At 40.9% G+C, this 20,928-nt stretch overlaps 2 protein-coding genes across 7 annotated transcripts in view; both read left to right on the top strand.

Annotated features, from left to right (window-relative positions):
* Window positions 1–20,928, top strand: part of LOC141564996 (uncharacterized) — a 218,839-nt gene that overhangs the window by 149,138 nt on the left and 48,773 nt on the right. The window lies entirely within an intron of this gene.
* LOC141564987 (uncharacterized) lies at window positions 1,658–19,502 on the top strand. Its single transcript, XM_074307906.1, has 5 exons — window positions 1,658–1,826; window positions 9,125–9,275; window positions 11,202–11,328; window positions 12,531–12,599; window positions 15,643–19,502. The coding sequence occupies exons 2-5, from the start codon at window positions 9,243–9,245 to the stop codon at window positions 18,189–18,191; spliced, it is 2,778 nt and encodes a 925-aa protein (XP_074164007.1). The 5' UTR covers window positions 1,658–1,826; window positions 9,125–9,242; the 3' UTR covers window positions 18,192–19,502.

Below are 20,928 nucleotides of genomic sequence, written 5' to 3' on the forward strand. Positions count from 1 at the left end.
TGTCTCATTCCCTCTTTTCTTCCGCATAGTAGATCTCAAAATACTGATTTATGTTTGAACTTCTTTCTATTTGTTCCATGTGGAATTTCAGAGGAAAATTGATTCATTCAGTCTCTTAAGCCAGCTAGAAAACTATATTGGTCCAGACTGAGAGAACTTCAGGGTCCTTTTTGTATGAAAGTCCTGTAGTTTTCTGCCATAGGCATTAGGCTGGGCTAGAGGCTGGATCTGAAACTTTACTCTAGGATCAGTTGCTTTTTGTGTTGAATGTATTCCTTGCTTAATACTCAGTTTAGGGTCCAGAATCTTCTACTCCCCTTGGAAGAACCTTTTGACACTTGGAAAGTCCCCACTTTGGACCTCTCTCATTTCTGGGATGTGGGTGGAAAGTCCAACCTCAGAATCTTGGGAGAGCACTCTGAGCCAATCTGACTCTAACAGGAATCTCTGTGTTCCTGATACCCTTGTGAACATTTTTTCCTTCCAACAAATTTAGAAGTTTTGGAAAATTGGGATTGCCATGTTTGAACTTTGCCTTGTGTATCATAGAGACTAGATTGGTTTGAAGCTTTCAGGCCAGATTGGTTGCTTAATCAGGATTTGCTGGTCACCCTGATCCCAGAGCCCTTTGGGAGGCAGGGAGGGTGATCAGACAATGAGGCAAAGAATTTTCTGAGATCTACCTTTTCAGCAACCTGTGTGCTGTATTTGGAAACTGCTTCAAGCTGAGCACTAAGCTGGTGTTATCTTGTTCCTGGTTTTGAAATTTTATCAATGTAAAACTTCCTAAAATTTCTGGTTTTTTCTATTTCAGCTCTTGCCTCTACCAGGTCAAATTATTAGTTAATTTTCTAAATAGGCAATCACATCACACTCTCAAAATCATTTTTCAGATTAGCATTTTTTAATACTGTGGTTTCCCCAAATCCCAATATAAGATTAGAAACATAACAATAATATAAATGAGGTTTTCTTTTTAAAACATGAAGAAAAATTGCCAGTGAAACGACATCAATGCATTTCTGAATTATCTCCCATAGAAAAATCACGTGATCCTTCTGACCACTTGACTCTGTGGACATACAGCCTTCAGAGTAGAACAGAGTCATTCTGATCCAGTTATGCTGAATGTTTATTCCTACAGCTCCTAATCATATCACCTCAATGTCAAATTTTCAGTGATCTCCCTGTAGAGGTTCAAACATCCCTATTGTTGTAATAGGACAAGTCTTTTTTTAAGTGAGCCCTCATTCTAATTTAGATTAGAAGAAAATCCAATCTAGTCTGCATTAACAGTAGAAGGTAAATAGAATCCCCAAAGTTCCCAAACTTGACTTGCAGTCAGTACCTCAAATATGGGACCCACTACTTTTTGCTTGGCTGCTGCCCAGGATTGATGTAGCCACCCTTTCAGCTCCAGAGCGCAAGGAGGGAGCCCCAAAGCTGTGAATGAGAGTGGGAAAAGGAGGCGGCCTGGGGGGAGGAGGCGATCTCCGAGCGGAACAGCCTGGTGGGTGGTGATCCAGGCGGAATAGGAGCCTTGGGGTGGAGTTTGGAAGCCTGGGAGGAGACCAGGGCAGACGTTGGGCCTCTCCGGCGGTGAAGACATTTCACGTGATGGGGGCGGGGTTTAGGGCGGGGAAGCGGCTCAGGGCCTGACTTCCTGCTCTTGGGCGTCCTAGAAGGAGACGGCTCATTTTGGGAAGTCTCAGGGGGTGCCTAAGGTGGCAACTCTTGGGCCCCGGAGAAACCTCCTTGCGAGAGCTGGCTGAAAACTGGGACTTCTGGACTGGGACTCAAGGCAGCTCTGTAGGGGCAGGACCCAGGTAGGTCCGTCCACCTCCCGGTATAACCCTAACCCTCCCTGCCCACCTCTGAGCTTTTGCTAGTTGCCTTTGTCTTTGCTGATGGGGCATCATCTCTTCAGCAGCTCCAGGAACCTGCTGCTCTGCCAGACTCGGCTGTCGGACAAGCCCTCCCTTGCCAGCCTCCCCCTCACCCCCGCTGCTTTTCCCACCCCAGAACTTCCCAAACGTCAGACGTTACCGTCCCCGGATTTATCATCGATTCACATTTCCCCAATTTCTGACCTTGCCCACAAGGACCCAGGAGTCCCGCCTTGTTCCTGGATCCCGGTTAGAAACGCGGTGCTTCTGCCTTCCGACTTGGGCCCCGGATAGATTCAAGAGTTCTCCCTGCCCTGAGGACTCACTCTGGCCGTAGGCCCCAAAACTCCCGCTTGGCTCTCCCTGGCTCCCCCCCATCCCCAAGCTCTTGGGCTACTGCCCCATCAGACCCCAGGCCATGGCTCCCTGTGTCCAGGCTCCCTTTAGGGTCGCCAAGCCTAGGCTCTACCAGAGGGTCCCAGGCAACCTCCTCAGCTCCTCGGTAGACCTCAGGGCACAGCCACGCTTCTTTCCCGGGATCTGTGTCCCCCCAATCCTTCTGCCCCTTCAGTGTCCCTGATCTTACCCTGAGCTGGGTCAGAATTTCTCTCCCGGATCTGACCTGGGCTCTCCTTTCCTCCTGCTTCCCTGCCCCCTCTTTTAAAGCCCTGAAACTTCCCCTCATCCGCCCCCTCCCTCCCCGGACCAGATCTCAGGCTTCCCCTGGAGCCTCCATCCAGCGCCCTCCTTCCATCCCCGGTGTGTGTTACATAACCACGAGACTTCCACAGCCTTCCCGATCTATACTTTGTTTCTTCAGGTATTGAGAGGAAGGTTACAATGTTACCCGCTCCCCTCGCCCTTCCCCCCACCTAAAGTTATACTGATAACATTTTCTCCTATAGAAGTAAATAATGAGGGCCTGGGAATTGGTCTTTAGTGTTTTCCTTTTTGCTGGATCTTTAAGATTAAATTTTCCATTCAGTTCTGCTCCTTTTGTTACAAATATATGAAAGTTTTTCAGTTTGTGAAATATCTATTTCTCCCCTCATTCCATATTGCAGATTTCTGGGTAAATTATTCAGGATGCAAGTCCAGGTCTTTGAAATTTAATGTAACCAAACCCATGATCTTTTAGAGTTGAAGCTGCAGGTTTTGTGAAATCCTGACTATTTCTGCAGTGTCCAAGTCTGATTTTCTGCTTGGATTGCAGGATTTTTTTTCCTTAACCTGGGAATTGTGAAATTTTGCTAGGATATTCTTGTAAGGTTTTCTCCTGTGATCTCTTCAGTTTCAGGATTCTTAGCACTGCAAGACCAATTGTTTCTAATTTCTAATAATGGAATTTTAAATTTAAAATAAATAAGGAATAAAGGGGGATCACTGAAATTTGCTGTCACAAAGAGCCACTTTAAACTTTCCATCCAAACAACTGAATGTCTTTCCTTCTTATATTTACTTACCATTCTCTTTCTCAATCCTCTTTTAACACTATCTCTGTCACTTGATCTTCTCTCCCATCCAGCTAAAAGTCCCTCCCCCACCCCATCCCCCAGTTTCCTCACCTCTATATATTCAGGCTTCTTCATCCTTCTGGATGTATACATTGTTTCCTGGGTAATTCAGAGAGAAAGGTTACAATATTACCATCTTTCCACCCCCCCCCTCCCCACCTGCTTTCTCAGTATTACTTCTTCCTCTTGCCAGTTTTTATAATTTCCTACCCCATCATACATAACTCAGCCCCAGTCTTCCAAACTACCTACAGTTATACTGGTAACATTTTCAGTTACATAAGTAAATAGTTGCCTTAAGGAATGCCTTAGAATTAGTCTTTAATGTTTTCCTTTTTTTCGGGATCTTTCATATTATTTTTTCCATTGAATTCTGATCTTTTTACAAATACTTGAAAGCTTTTCAGTTTATCAAAAGTTCATTTTTTTCCCTTTCTTTCCACATTATATTCAACTTTCTGGGTAAATTATACTGGATGCAACTGCAGTTCTTTTGTTCTATGAAATTTAATATAACCAGACCTATGGTCTTTTAGAGTAGAAACTGTTGCATTTTGTGACATTCTGACTTTCTGCAGTATTTTATTGTTATTTTCTTGTTGAATTGCAATATTTTCTCCTTAACCTGGGCATTTTGAAACTTTGCTAGGATATTTGTGTAAGTTTTCCTCCTCTGATCTCTCTCACTTGGTGAACAGTCAATTTTTTTCTTTCCTCCTTTTCCCTCTTGTTCTAGAACTTCAGAGCAATTTTCTTTCATAATTTCTTGAAATCTTGTATCCAGAGTCTTCTTAAAATAACAACTTAGATAGTTCAGCAATTCTTATATTGTCTCTCCTTGATCTGTTCTCCAGTTTTTCTAATGAGATGTTTCAGATTTTCTATTTTTTCTTTTCTTTTTAAAAAAAGGATTAAAACTTTTTATTACAAAACATATGCATGGGTAATTTTTCAGCATTGACCTTTGCAAAACTTCATTCCAAATTTTTCACTCTTTCCCCTTACTCCTTCCCCTAGATAGCAGGTAGGTAGTACAATACATGTTAAATATGTTAAAATATATGTTAAATCCAATATCTATATATACATATTTATACAGTTATCTTTCTACACAAGAAAAGTCTGGTGTAAAAGGAAAAGAGAACAAAAAGAAAATATAAGCAAACATCAGCAGAAAGAGTGAAGATGCTACATTATTGTTCACAAAGTTTCCACAGTGCTCTCTCTGGGTGTAGATGGCTCTCATCAATGAAGAATTGGAACTGGTTTGAATCATCTCGTTGAAGAGAGCCATGTCCATCAAAACTGGTCATCCTATAATTTTATTGTTGTAGTGTATAATGATCTTCTGGTTCTGCTCATTTTTACTCAGCATCAGTTCATATAAGTTTCTCCAGGATTCTCTGAAATCATCCTATTGGTTATTTCTTACAAAAGAATAATATTCCCTAACATTCATATTCCATAAGTTATTCAGTTATTCTACAATTGCCAACAAATTTGATAATCTAAATGAAATGGAGGATTAGCTAGAAAAATGTAAATTGCCCAGGTTAACAGAAAAGGAAATAAATTATTTAAATAGTCTTAATTTAGAAAAGAAATAGAACAAGCTATTAATCATCTCCCTAAGGAAAAATCTCTGGGGCCAAATGGATTTACATGTGAATTCTACCAAATATTCAAAGAACAATTAATTCCAAAACTATATAAACCATTTGGAAAAATAGGGAAAAAAGAACTATCAAATCCCTTTTATGACACAGATATGTGGCTGATAGCTAAATCACATAGGGTGAAAACAGAAAGAAAATTATAGACCAATTTACCTAATGAGTATTGTTGCAAAAATCTTAAATAAAATATTAGCAACGAGATTACAGAAAGTCATTCGCAGGATAATATGCTATTTCTTTTTTCTTTTTTTTTTATTAATTGTATAATTATAAATTTTTTTCACAGTACATATGCATGGATAATTTTTTTTTTTTTTACATTATCCCTTGTATTTATTTTTCCAAATTTTCCCCTCCCTCCCTCTACTCCCTCCCCTAGATGACAGGCAATCCCATACATATTTAATGTGTTATAGTGTAACCTAGATACAATATATGTGTGTAAATTTCTTGTTGAATGGTAAGAGTTGGATTCTGAAGGTATAAGTAATCTGGGTAGAAAGACAATAGTGCAAACAGTTTACACTCAATTCCCAGTGTTCCTTCTCTGGGTATAGCTGTTTCTATCCATCATTGATCAACTGGAAGTGAATTAGATCTTCTTTATGTTGAAGATATCCACTTCCATCAGAATACATCTTCATACAGCATTGTTGTTGAAGTGTACAGTGATCTTCTGGTTCTGTTCATTTCACTCAGCATCAGTTCATGTTAAGTCTCTCCAAGCCACTCTGTATTCATCTTGCTGGTCATTTCTTACAGGGCAATAATATTCCATAACATTCATATACCATAATTTACCCAACCATTCTCCAATTGATGGGCATCCATTCATCTTCCAGTTTCTAGCCACTACGAAAAGGGCTGCCACAAACATTTTGGCACATACAGGTCCCTTTCCCCTCTTTAGTATTTCTTTGGGATATAAGCCCAGTAGCAGCAATGCTGGATCAAAGGGTAGGTACAGTTTGATAACTTTTTGGGCATAATTCCAGATTGCTCTCCAGAATGGGTGGATTCTTTCACAATTCCACCAACAATGTATCAGTGTCCCAGTTTTCCCACAGCCCCTCCAACATTCATCATTATCTTTTCCTGTCATCTTAGCCAATCTGACAGGTGTATAGTGGTATCTCAGAGTTGTTTGAATGGGATGTTAGGGAGACAATGCTCTGCCAATTCCGGTGGCAAGATAAAAGTCCTGAATCCTTCCTCCAACAAAACATCAGGTGATGGAAGCATGGGAGATAAGATGACAAGCCTGGTGGGTAAGTGACCAGGTGAAATAAGAGTCCTAGGGTGGAGTTTGGAAGCCTGGGAGGAATCTAGGACCGTAGAAGAGCCATTCTAGTGGACATTGGCCATGTGATGATAAGCAGGCCTTGGGGAAGGGAGGCAGGGAGCAGGGTCCTACCCCCCTGACATCAGGGGATTGGTTGCTTGGGGCTCTTGAGCCTGAGAGGACATTCCTGCAATAGACTAATGGGAAGCAGGAAGGCTTTGGACTGAGATCTCTGGGCATTCTGTTGCATCTGTCATTTTCTACTTATTGCAAACCATCCCTGCTGGGGTAGGACCCAGGTAGGTGTGAGCCAGGGCTCCTCACAAGTCCTGGCTTCTGCTGGCTGCCCTTGCATAAGCCTTGACACTTCTTTTCTGCTCTAATGGCCAGTGTCCTCCCCATCTGTCAGAACAATTTCCTTCCAGGTCTTGCTACTTAATGAATTCTTGGCCCCTACCTCTTTTTTAGGTTCCCAAACACTTCTCAAAAATCCAGTGTTCCTCTCTCATCAAGCTTACCATTAGGTCATATTTGCCCAAAGGCAGGCTTTCCTCATAATAATCCAGGAGTCCCAGTTTCAGCCTCCCCTTCTGGCCCTGGGTGTCCTAGCTCTGCCTCCAGCTCCTGTTTGGTGAATTGACTTGATTTCTTTCTTTTTTTTTTTTTTTTTTTTTTTTTTTTTTTATTCATTTTTCCAAATTATCCCCTCCCTCCCTCCACTCCCTCCCCCCGATGGCAGGTAATCCCATACATTTTACATGTGTTACAATATAACCTAGATACAATATATGTGTGTAAATACCTTTTTCTTGTTGCACATTAATTATTAGCTTCCGAAGGTATAAGTAACCTGGGTAGATAGACAGTAGTGCTAACAATTTACATTCACTTCCCAGTGTTCCTTCTCTGGGTATAGTTATTTCTGTCCATCGTTGATCAACTGGAAGTGAGTTGGATCTTCTTTATGTTGAAGATTTCCACTTCCATCAGAATACATCCTCATACAGTATTGTTGTTGAAGTGTATAGTGATCTTCTGGTTCTGCTCATTTCACTCAGCAACAGTTGATTTAATTGACTTGATTTCTTATGAGGTTCCACAGGCCCTGTCTTTGTGCCCTGAGGAACTCTCCTTGTTTGCAGGAACTGAAGCTGTTTCCTGGGCCAACTTCTCTGGACCCGCACATCTGGGGCTCCTTCCCAGGCATGTGGCTCACTGTTTCCACATTCCCTTTCAGGATTCTAAGCCTACAATCTACCCAAGAATCTTCTGAATAGATTTCAGGACTCAGCCCTCCTATTTTTCCTGATTCAACTATCTACCTAAATCACTTCTGGACACTTACATTTCTTCTTTTTTACCCAGGCTTCCTAGCACCCAGACCCTTCCCTCGCCAAAGGTTCTGGGAACTGAATCCCAGACTAGATTGTCTCCTAACCTTAGGTTTCTTGTGGTCTTTCTCTGCTGGCTCCATCTCAGAGTCTACCTCCTTACTGGATCCCTCAGTTAGTTTATTTATCTATACAATATGTCTATTGGGGAGAAGGAATGCTGGGAGGACCAAGTATCACTGGCAGGGAGATTTCTGACTCAGGGGACATTGAGGTTCTACACACTCTCATTCCATCTGGGGCCTTAAATCCCTCCTCCCTCTGTGGGGGAGAAGAAGGGAGTCTTAACAGTAGGAGTAAGAGAAGGTGTGCTCATCTTCCATTTCATACCATCCTATCCTAGTTATCTTATTCCCTGTACCTTCTATATAAACTCCTAACTGCCCCTATGTCCAATAGCTCTGGGGATTTTTTCCCTCCAAGACTTGTTTTTGTGTGGATTTTTTTGTATCCTGCAACTTTGCTAAAGTTATGAATTATTTCTAATAGCTTTTTAGCAGAACCTTTGGGGTTCTTTAAGTATACCATCACAGCATCTGCAAAGAGTGATAGTTTGATTTCCTCATTACCTACTCTAATTCCTTTAATCTCTTTCTCGGCTCTTATTGCTGAGGCTAGCATTTCTAGTACTATATTGAATAGAAATGGTGATAGTGGGCAACCTTGTTTCACTCCTGATCTTACTGTGAAAGGTTCCAGTTTATCGCCATTACATATGATGTTTACTGACGGTTTTAAATATATGCTCCCAGACTTGTTTTTAACTGGGTGAAAGAGAACTTTCTTGGCTTCATTTCTTCCCCAATTTTAAGCATTCAATGGGTATTGCCTCCTTCAGACTGAGATTTAGCTTAAGGTCAAGGTCTCCACTGCTTTCAGGGCCATCTTCAGTCATCTGATCTATATCTGGCCACTGGAGCCAAGTGGCTCTGGAGGAGAAGGTGAGGGTGGTGACTTTGCACCTCACCATGCTCTCCTACTCTTTTCCAATTCAGTTAACTAACTTCCCAATATTGGCTTGTCAGGGACCACTGGGCCTCAGTTGTTAATCTGTGCTGGGGCTCTGTTCCCCTTTTACCCAAGTGAGACAGATCTTTCCTGCAGTTCTAAATTATCTAAGACTAGAAAATGGTTTTTCACCATCCTTTTGTAGGTCCTGTCACTCCACTCTTAATTGAAAGTTATTTCATAGGAAACTGGAGAGCGTTCAGCCAATATCCTGCCTTTTCTCTCCCATCTTGACTCCATCATTTTCATTTTTTAGCCTGAATCTCCTTTCAGCCTCCCTACCCTGTTGGTTGGGGTCTCTGCCCTATGGGCAGGCCCAGGGGTTTGGTAACTTCCTTGGAACCTCATCCTCTGTAATTTTCTGTAGGCATACCTCCTATCCAGGAAAAGAAGGAGTCAACATCTGTGGAGTTATAATCATCCCCTGCCAACAGCCTGCAGAGTACCAAGGCCTAACCTAAGCAGGGAGCCTGGAACCAGAGGGAATGGCCCCTGAGAGCTGCAGAGCTCCACCCCAGGTGAGTATATTCTGTCCACAGATATGGCAACATTAGTCCAAGGTGCCATTTCTACAGATCTGGAGGGTAGTCTGTGATGCTGGCCCCTCTCTTTTCTGTGGATCCTTTACAAAAATGGGCAGGAAAATGAATGCAGTAATAATAACACTGTCCTCCTCTTTTCTATGTTTTGGAATGATTCATTGTCCCTTTGGCATCTTGAGCATTAACCCCCTTCCCCCAGTTGCTGCCCACACATGTTTGTTTAAATTTTCCCTGAATATAGGTCAGTGACAAGGGTGACCCCTTCACTCATTAGTGTCCTGTGAGTATCATGTCTTTGCTTTAGTCCAGCACCATCTCCCCACTAGACACATACACACACACACACACACACACACACACACACACACACACCCTTCTAACCACTCTGTGTCCTGTGGCCAATTTCCCTCCTGCAGCCACTGACTTTCCTCAAACCCTTGACCTTGAGTATTGTCTGGAGCAGGACCCTGGAAACTTCCCTTGTTCTTGTCTTTTCCGCAGAGGAGAAATTGTCTTCTTGCTGCTGCTCAGCTCCTGCTGCCTCAGGCCACACAGATCTTCCCAAATCTCTCTGAATCCCTTCTCTTTACCATTTTTGTAGTGTTATATATATATATATATATATATATATATATATTCCCCCCCCCCAAGCAATTGTTATTAAATACTTTGCCCAGGGTCACAAAGGTAGGAAGTATTGTCTGAGGTAGTATTTAAACTCTGGTTCTCCTGGCTTCAGGGACACTGCTCTATCCATTGCCCAATCTAGTGGCCCCTATTAGAATTTCTTTTAACCTTAAATACATAAGAGAAGAAAAAAATTTCAGGGAACCAGCAGAACAATAACAGCAGATTGGATAAAACAAACCTGCACAATAAATGTTACAAATGGATCAGGAGCTGTCCAGCATTTCTTTGCTTCCTGGTACTTCTATTTTATTTTCTATATTTCCTGAGACCCCTCAGCTTCAATTAGGCACTTCTGGAATAACTCCATCACACTTGGCTCATACTTAGCCTTTCTCTTCCTTCACCATTGCTTGGGTGAAAGCAACAGGCATTTAGAAAGGGAAGAGGCTCTGTGCACATATAAAGGAGATGCAAAAGAGGAAAAATCAGTCCCTTCCATCAAGAAACTTCCATACTAGCATGGAAGACAACATGCAAGCACCTGTGTCCACAGCAGCTATGTACAGTGTAGGTGAGAGACCTTTGAATGACTACTTCTAAATGTTCTCACAAAGGATGTTACCTTTGGGTAAATTCCTTCTCTCTACTTCAGTTTGCTTTTGTAGGTTGATGACCATTGGACTGGATCCATTAAGAAGTGTGTGATTCTGAAATTTGGAATGCAAAATCTTACAGAAATGAGTGTTGAAAACTATCTGTACTTGCATTTGGAAAAATAAAATAATTTGGTGGGGTGGGGGGGATAGTGTTTTCATCTGTATACAACTTAATTTCTGGCCTTTGGAAATTTCACAGGATCTTTTTTTCTCCTCAGTGATCACAGAAATATTTTAGCTCAACAGCACATAATAACTTGCTAGCTTCCCACAAACACTTGATGCCATTTTATTAACATAGCACTGTCTGATTTCACCTCTAAAAATCCTCCTCTCTCTCTGATAGAACCCATAACTTTCCTGATTCCACAGGCAGTACCTGTTCCTAGTAAGACATTTCTCAATTTTATTCCACCAGAAAATGTGTTTTTCCATATACCACTGGACTTTGGGGGACTTTGGATTCAGTGCTTGCTCTGAATCCTATAGGGGATACCATTTTTGGGCAGATCCCTCCTCCATGCTTCAGGTCCCTTCTGTAAATTGAGGAGCATTGAATTGGGCTAGTTATGAAGTGTGCTTCTACTCTTAAGTCCTCTGGGTGTTGGTGTTTTAGGAGTTGGTGACCTTCAAGGATGTGTCTGTGGACTTCAGCCAAGAGGAATGGGGTCTGTTGGACCCGGATGAGAAAGAGCTGCACAAGGAGGTCATGCTGGAGAATGCCGAGAACTTGCTCTCCCTGGGTAAGGAGTGCTTCCCTTGGAACTCTGTAACTGCCATCAAAAGGAATGTAACTATCCCCTCCCTAGGGTGCAGAGTTTCAGGCTTTTACCCGTTCTTAGAACTCAGCTTCAATTAGGCACTTCTGGAATAACTCCATCACACTCGGCTCATACTTAGCCTTTCTCTTCCTTCACCATTGCTTGAGTGAAAGCAACAGGCATTTAGAAAGGGAAGAGGCTCTGTGCACATATAGAGGAGATGCAAAGGAGGAAAAATCAGTCCCTTCCATCAAGAAACTTCCATTCTAACATGGAAGACAACATGCCAGCACCTGTGTCCACAGCAGTTGTGTACAGTGTAGGTGAGAGACTACCTGCCTCCTGTCCACAAGAGACAGGGTCCTCCTGCTGCCTGGTTCTTCTAGGAGTGGTCTTTGCATTGTAGGATGGGAACCCAGCAGTTGTGTCTGCAAACCTTCTGAAATCTGGTCTTGCCCCTTTTCACTGAATATGGGATAGGAGGAGGAACTCCTTCTTCTTGGGGGAAATCATTGTGTCTTTGCAATGTTCTTTTGAGTAAAAAAAATAAATTTTTACCTCACTGCCCCTTGTGTAACTCATAAATTCCAAGCACAGCAGTGGATCCTTGTTCTTTCTTCATACATTCCCCCAAAGTCCTGCACAGATACAGGGAGAGAAAGGGAAGGGAGGAGGTTTTCCCATACATTTGCTTGAATCCAGGCCTTGTGGTCAGAGCTTCCTTCTTGGGCATTATTGCACTTGATTCCCAACACAACCCTTTGTTTAGGGCTGCATCTTTACCTTCATTTTACAGGTCTGGAGGCTGAATCAAACAGATGAAATTACTTACCCAGAGCATATAGCCAGGATGTGTCTAAATCCAAATTTGAACTCCGGGCTTCCTGACTGCAGGCCTGGTGCTCCCTTCTCTGGGCTACCAGCTGCTTCTAATGTCTAGAAAATGGAAGCTGTGGGGTGTGGCCATCCTGCTACAAAGGAGGCAGCAAAATCAGGATCTTCTAACTCCAGATTGCTTGCTTGGCCTCTTTTCCCCTCTTCCCTCTTCCCTTGGCAATAAGCACCCTGAAAACCATCCTTGTTGTCCTTGGAACCACCCAGTGGGCCTCACACCTCCACCCTGTTCCAATGAGGAATAAATTGCAAGTTTCAAGACTCACAGTCACTATCTTCCCCCTCCCCAGGACTTCTAGTTCCCAGAGAAGATTTCATCTCCCTTTTGGAGAGAGGAGCCCGGAGGAACTCCTGTCCTGGTGAGTGAGTTGCAAGCTGGGGTGCAGGCTGCTATCCCAGGAAGCTTGTTCATGTGATGGGCATGTGGGTGGGGAAAATGGCTTGGAATGCTTTTTCAGACTCTTGTGGTAGGGAGATCTTGAGCACCTCACTGAACCTCTGCCTCAGTCTCTTCATTTATAAAATGAGGGGCTTGGACTCCATGGCCTTTCTGTTCCCTTCTAATGAAGAATAGTGATTGTAGTGGAGTCTTTGTTGGAAATTTGGGGCTGTCCAACTATCTATAACCAAAGAAAGAGATCTCAGGCTGTCCAATAGGACTTTCTTAGACCTTCCTTAAGCCAAAAAGCATTTATTTTTACTTTTTTTATATTTATTTGAAACTAAAATAAAATAGAAAAAGACAGAAAAGAAAAATTTTTGCAAATATCTTATGTTCTGCAGAACATAAGGGAGGATTCAAAATAGATAATAATAAATTTCCATAAGCCATACATGAAAGACAATGTATTATCTTTCTGCTTTCCTTAAGTTTTTCTTTTCTTCTTTGCTGTACACTTTTTATTTTATTCTTCCCCCCCCTCCCCTTTCATCTTCTGCCAACTCCCTTAGTCAGGCTACAGGTAAGCACAATTACATAGGGCAAAGAACAGCCTCTGAGGAAAGCTGGCCACAAGCTGGAACTGATTAGTTGCAAGACTCCCTTCTTGCCTCCTTCTTTCCCTTCCTCCTTTCTCTCTCTCTCCACTTTCTTCTTCCTTCCTTGCCTGTTTTCTTCTTTCTTCTTTCCTTCCATCCCTCTGTTCACCTAGGATATCATATACCCTTAACTAAAAATGCTCTTAAAAGCATTTTCCCCCTCTTTTTCATCAGTGAATAGATTTCCTTTATGTGTTCTTTTCTTTCTTTCTTTTTTCTTTCTTTTTTTTTTTCCCTGAGGCAATTGGGGTTAATTCAGTTGCCCACGGATACACAGCTTGGAATTATTGTCTGAGGACAGATTTAAACTGGGGTCTCTTGACTTCAGGGCTGGTACTCTATCCGCTGTGCCCCTGATTCCTTTCTTAAGGAAGAAACCTTAAATTAAAATCAGTCTGCTTCTCATTGAGTGCCCATAGCTTCCTTGCTAAATTCATTTGGTCTTTGTTTGGGTCCTCATTGACTTAAACTAAGTGTAAATCAGAGTCATTTCTGCTTTGGCCAGAAACCCTGAATCCTCCCCTAGTCATTCATTCATTCCTTTTTATTTATTGAGATTTTTTTAGCCTAGGTAAGAGAAGAGATTCTTTGCCTCCAGTGCTCCTTAGCCTTAATCACTGGATAGGGGCAGCTTTAGTCACAGGGAGACCTTACCTTAAGAAGGCCCAAGTCTCCCCTGGCCATCTGTATCCAGAGCCATCTCGAGTAATCCTGATCTGTACCTGCCACTGGACACAGATGGGCTGTGTCCAGGAAAGTGAGGCTTGTGACCTTGGGCAGCCCTCCTTCACTTAAATTCAAGTCACTCACTTCATGACTGACAGCTTCCCTTAGATTAGGGATATGGAGGGAAAGATTCTAGCACTAGGAGTCCTAAGCCCTTGTCATCTTTACTATGGGATTTGTTCATAGGTGAAAGGAAACAGAAAAGAGACAGAAATAGAAACAGAGATTTGACCCCTCAGAGGGACTAGCATGCAAGCACTGAGGTGTGATTGGACCATATGATCAGCTTGGGGTAATGTCAGCCAATCAATAAACATCGATTAAGCACCTGTTCTGCTCTAGGCATTGCATTAAGCCCTGGGTGTACAAAGAGAAACTGTCAAGAAGTTTTAAATCTGGCATAAAAACTTAGAGATAGTTTGAGCATAAGCAACAGTTTATGAAACTTATTCTTAGTAATCTAGGCAAAGGAAAGTGTTTTTAATGGAAATGTGCTCTGGACCAGAACTCTGAATTTAAACGAAAGGATTCTTTCAAGGTGCTAAGTCAGTGGAATTGATAGAGACAATAGTTATCTAATTTAGCATGGTGCTTAATATTTCTCTATTTCAGTGCATGTACTTAGTACTTAATATAGTTCTACAAGATTCACACCTATGATAAGAGAGCATATAAGCTCAGAGAAACTCAGCCAGAATCAGAACTAGGAAAGACAGAGAGGAAAGACAGACAAGTGGTGGCAGGCTCTCCTCATTCACTTCTCCACTGAGACTAAGATCCACAAGGCCGCCAGAAAACTAGCCGAGTCCCAAGTGAAGGAGATGTGACTTTGAAGGAGACAATAAAGGATTTAGACTTTAACCTCTGGCCACTCGTATGGTGATTACTGAACTGAAATGAAGCCTGCTTTAGAGACCCCAAGAAAACCTCAACAGAGAATATTACATTTTAAATAGAATATTGCAGAAATGTATCATGTTGAACAGACATATGTATATGGAGGACAGGGATGTCTATGAAGGAGGAAGAGTTGAGGTGGAGAGAATCAAAATTATAGTGATAACGATAATAGTTAACAAGCATATGGTCCCTTCTGTGTTCCAAGTGTTTTATAGGTATTATCTCTTTTGATGCTCACAGCAATCTGAGAAGTGGGTACAATAATTACCTTCACTCTAAAAGAAAACTGAGGCAAATAAGCACATTCCCAGTGGTACACAGCTAGATGGTTCTTGAGATGAAATTTGAAAGAAAGGATTGGAAGTAAAATGGAGCATATCTATGTAATGCAATAGATTGAGAAGCTTCCTTTGCCAGGTTCTATTTTTAATCTCTGCTGCAGGGATTTGGATCAGGTTACTGAGCCATTCAGAGTTCATAGCCTGGTTTCTAAAGTATGAGATCCTTCACTTTGGCTTTCTCTCAGCTTTGTTGTGGGGGTCCAATTTTGTTGTATTGTGTGTACAACTCTGTGGTAATTGAATTCCTTTATTGGTGTGAGCTAATAGCACTTAAAAATGATTGAATCTGTCTATTTCAGTTTGGAAAATTTTGCGTGGAAAAATTAAAAGGCAATAATTTTATTTTCAGTCAGCTTTAGAGAGTACATTTATACAGATGCGTGTTTATTTCTTTCAGATGCAGATACATGGTTTGATATGAAAGAGATGAGTACAAATCTGAAAGTGATTTCATGGAAAGACCTTTTTCAATATAATGAACACAGGGCTGTTGTTGCTAAGCAGAAAAGAAACCATACTGGAGAGGAACATTGTGAATGGAGTACACACAAAAATGCTTTAAGAAAGAGTTCCTGTATTGCTAAATATAAGAATATATATCCTGGAGAGAAAACATCAGACTGTCATGAATGTGATGAAGCTTTTCTTGTACTCTCTTCCCTTGGCAAGCATCAGAGAATCCATACTGGAGAGAAACTTTATGAATGTAAGAAACATGGAAAGACTTTGAGAGAGGAATTTACTTCTGTTAAACATGAGAGAATTCACACAGAAAAACAGCCTTACAAATGTAATCAATGTGGAAAAGATTTCCAATGTTATTCCAAATTGGCTCAACATCAGAGAAGCCACACTGGACAGAAACCTTATGAATGTAAAGAATGTGGAGAGACTTTCACATCTCACTCCCGTCTTGCTGTCCATCAGAGAATCCACACTGGAGAGAAGCCTTACAAATGTAATGAATGTGGAAAGGCTTTCACATCTCCTGCCAATCTTGCTAACCATCAGAGAATGCACACTACAGAGAAGCCTTATAAATGTGAAGAATGTGGAAAGGCTTTCATATATCAGTCCTGTCTTGCTAAACATCAGAGAATCCACACTGCAGAGAAGGCTTATGAATGTAATGAATATGGAAAAGCTTACATACATTGCTCCAGTCTTGCTGTGCATCAGAGAATCCACACTGGAGAAAAACTTTATGAACATAATGAAGGTGGAAATGCTTTCACAAAGCGCTTCTGTCTTGACGCACGTCAGAGAATCCACACTGGAGAGAAGCCTTATGAATGTAAAGAATGTGGAAAGGCTTTCATATATCGTTCCCGTCTTGCTGTGCATCAGAGAATCCACACTGGAGAGGTGCCTTATAAATGTAATGAATGTGGAAAGGCTTTCATATATCACTCCCATCTTGCTATCCATCAGAGACTCCACACTGGAGAGAAGCCTTATAAATGTAACGAATGTGGAAAGCCTTTCAAATCTCCTGCCAATCTTGCTAACCATCAGAGGATGCACACTAGAGAGAAGCCTTATGAATGTAAGGAATGTGGAAAGGCTTTCATATATCACTCTAGTCTTGCTAAACATCAGATAATCCATACTGGCGAGAAGCCATATAAATGTAATCAATGTGGAAAGACTTTCACTGTGCGTTCCCATCTTGCTGTCCATCAGAGACTGCACACTGGAGAAAAGCCTTATGAATGTAAAGAATGTGGAAAGGCTTTCATATATCACTCCTGTCTTGCTAAACATCAGAGGATCCACACTGGAGAGAAGCCCTATAAATGTAATCAATGTGCAAAGACTTTCACTGTGCGTTCCCATCTTGCTGTTCATCAGAGAATCCACACTGGAGAGAAGCCTTATAAATGTAATCAATGTGGAAAGACTTTCACATATCGCTCCCATCTTGTTGTCCATCAGAGAATCCACACTGGAGAAAAGCCTTATGAATGTAATGAATGTGGAAAGACTTTCACATCTCACTCCAGTCTTGCTGCCCATCAGAGAATCCACACTGGAGAGAAGCCTTATAAATGTAATCAATGTGGAAAGACTTTCACTTATCGCTCCCATCTTGTTGTCCATCAGAGAATCCACACTGGAGAGAAGCCTTATAAATGTAATCAATGTGGAAAGGCTTTCACAATGCACTCCCATCTTGCTGTTCATCAGAGAATCCACACTGGAGAGAAGCCTTATAAATGTAATGAATGTGGAAAGGCTTTCATAGATCGATCCTACCTTGCTGTCCATCAGAGAATCCACACTGGAGAGAAGCCTTATAAATGTAATGAATGTGGAAAGGCTTTCACATATCGCTCCTATCTTGATGCACATAAGAAAATCCACACTGGAGAGAAACCTTATGAATGTAACGAATGTGGAAAGACATTCATTTATCGCTCCAATCTTGCTGTCCATCAGAGAACCCATACTGGAGAGAAGCCTTTTGAGTGTAATGAATGTGGAAAGACTTTCACATATCGCTCAAATCTTGCTGTCCATCAGAGAATCCACACTGGAGAGAAGCCTTATGAATGTAACACATGTGGAAAGAATTTTAGATGTAACTTCAGTCTTCGTGTACATCAGAAAATCCACACTGGAGAGAAGCCTTATGAATGTAATGACTGTGGAAAGGCTTTCACACAGCGCAGCAATCTTATTTCCCATCATACAATCTGCACTGCAGAGGATGCTTATGAATGTAAGCAATGTGGAAAGACTTTCAAATACAAAAACTGTCTCATAAAACATCATAAAATCCACACAGGAGAGAAGCCTTATGAAGGTAATGATTGTGGAAAAACTTTTACACAGCGCCATAGTGTTTGTAAACATGAGAAAATCCACATTGGACAGAAACCTCATGAATGTGGAAACCTTCAGACAAAGCTAAAATCTTGCTTAACCACTGAGAGTATACATTAGAGAAAAACTTTTGAGTGGCTGGATCATGGTAAAGTTTTTAATATATATTAGTTCCTGCCTAGACATGGGCAATCCCATACTAGATGTAAAACCTCTTTCATATAATCCATGTGGAAAAACATCCAGGCTCACTTCATCCCTGAATTGCCTCCAGAAAATTCCTAGTAGATTGAAATCATGGATAAAGACATAAAAATGGAGGATGTAGCTTATTAGTCAGCAGGGACTGGGAGGAAATCTCCTCTGGACTTAGTTTGGGAAGGTCTTTAGCCCAGATTCATCTCTAAGTTTATATCAGATGATATGGAGTGGAGAGAAGACTTAGAAATGTGCTGAAGGAAGAGTAGCCCTTACCTGGAAGATAAAGGTTAATTAAATGATTCACACTGGAAAGAAACAGTTTACAAAATATATTTACAATGAGACTGGATCTCATCCTTTGTGTAGAAATCTTCCTGCAGGTGAAATGTGAACATAATGAATGAGGAAAGGCCTCTTCCTACAGCACAGATCTAATTAGATATTGTAATTTTAACTGTGTATAATGGTTAGAAAATGCATTTGAGTTTTTCTCTGAAATCCTACCATTGGTCTTCAAAGAAGGATCATTATAATAGGATCAACCAATTGTTTTAATCTCCTTTCTCAAACAACAAGGATTAAGAGATTTTAAAATCTGACTTTAAATTGTTTTTATTACTTAATTTTCCTCTTCATTCTCTTGTTTATTCCTAAATTCTTTGGCTTTCTATCTGTGTGATAAGTAATATGCTCCATGTTCTAATTTTCTTTTAAAATATGAGTGGCTTAGATCTCCATTTTAACTTTATATTGCCTAAATTGTGTTGTGTGGGTTTAAGGGTTTTTGAGGCCTTTTCAGAAAGCTGACCCACAGAAGAGTGCTATAGTTTAGGGCTACAGTTCCAAAAAAAAAACTCTCCCCCTTGTATCCTTGATTAGTTTTCCACAAACCACTTTGCTATATCAGCAAACTTTGTAATATATAGTTACTGTTTTTATGTGGAGTGGGTTTCTAGCTGGAGTCCACTATGTGGTAAAGTTGCTCAGTCCAGAGTGTAAAAACTCCTGCTCCGTTGCCTGTACTTTGCCTCCCTTCTCTAGACTGCATTAGTAGAGTTGTTGCCCTATTCCTGCAGAAATGGAATCAACTGCTTTCTGCTCTGACTCTGAGAAATGTCCATTTGAACTATTATGGGTTTGTGATCATTATCCCACATGGTATAATTTATCATATAAATTATAATCTTGTATTTGACAAATGTAAAGAGTAAAAAGTATTAAAAAGTTTAATAGTCATTTATTTTTTAATTTTACATTTTTAATTAATTTTATAATTATAGCTTTTTTTTGACAGTACATATTCATGCATAATTTTTTACAACATTGTCCCTTGCACTCACATCTATTCTGAATTTTCCCTCCTTCCCTCCATTCCCTCTCCTAGATGGCAGGCAGTCTCATACATCTTAAATGTGTTATAGTATATCCTAGGTACAATATATGTGTGCAGAACTGAATTTCTTGTTGCACAGTAAGAATTGGATTCCGAAGGTATAAGTAACCTGGGTAGAAAGACAATAGTGCAAACATTTTACACTCAATTCCTAGTGTTCCTTCTCTGGGTGTAGCTGTTTCTATCCATCATTGATCAACTGGAACTGAATTAGATCTTTATGTTGAAGATATCCACTTCAATCAGAATGTATCTATATGCAGTATGGTTGTTGAAGTGTATAGTGATCTCCTGATTCTGCTCATTTCACTCAGCATCGGTTCATGTAAGTCTCTAATCCTCTCTGTAATACTCATTTTAAAGGAAAATATAACCAACAGGTAAGTTTTCAAAATTTCTAGCTACAATTTTTTACATTAATTTTACAGAGTCCAGAGCAAAGAAGAATTCATTTTCAAAGGGCACATTTATATATTCCCCTAGAAATTTTTGGTCAAATAATAATATTTCTAAGAAAATATTTTTCCCTAAATTCCAAAATGAGAAAAATCAGAATAAAAATAATGGCAGGAATAATGTTTTTGAAACGAGAGAAAATTGCCAAATAACATGAATTCAGCTGATTATCTTAGAAGTATCTTATGTTGCTGCCCATCCAGCTGTAGCAGTCAGGTAGCCTGTGAACTTCTGGACTTTGGTGGAGGAAGGGCTGGAAGACAAGTTGACATGAAACAAAGGTCAGGTGTAGATAAGAGCAAACTCTATTCATCTGAGGACAAGGATTTATATATTTTTAATCAGGACAATAGTGTGTTTTCCTGAGAACATTAGTCTTTTCTCATGGGACTATTACGTATAAAATCACCCAGACAGTTTTCTTCCTTCCTTGCAATCTGCAAGGACATCCTTTTCCCTTGAGACAGAACAGAGGAGTGGTGAGCCACCATCCTGAGTTCTCATAGCCATTGAACAGGAGAAAGCTACAGTCAAAACCTGAGCTGGTCTGTATCCTCTGCCTCCTTGTAGCTGGCCTTCACCTCTTCCTGTTCTTCTGTGCTACCTTGAGATACAGAAGGGATACTTGAAGCTCATCTAAGGAGTGGCAAGTATGTCTTAGAAAACAGGGCAGGAAGAAACATGCCAGGGTAAGAAAACATATTTATAATGTTCTCTCTCTCTAAATTGTAATCGTTCTCTGTGAGCAAGTGTGAAGGTCCTGTCGTCTCCAAGTTATTCTTCTAGACTGCCATCTCAACTCACTCT

The sequence above is a fragment of the Sminthopsis crassicaudata genome, chromosome 3 (genome assembly GCF_048593235.1).
Source record: "Sminthopsis crassicaudata isolate SCR6 chromosome 3, ASM4859323v1, whole genome shotgun sequence".
Classification (NCBI taxonomy): domain Eukaryota; kingdom Metazoa; phylum Chordata; class Mammalia; order Dasyuromorphia; family Dasyuridae; genus Sminthopsis; species Sminthopsis crassicaudata.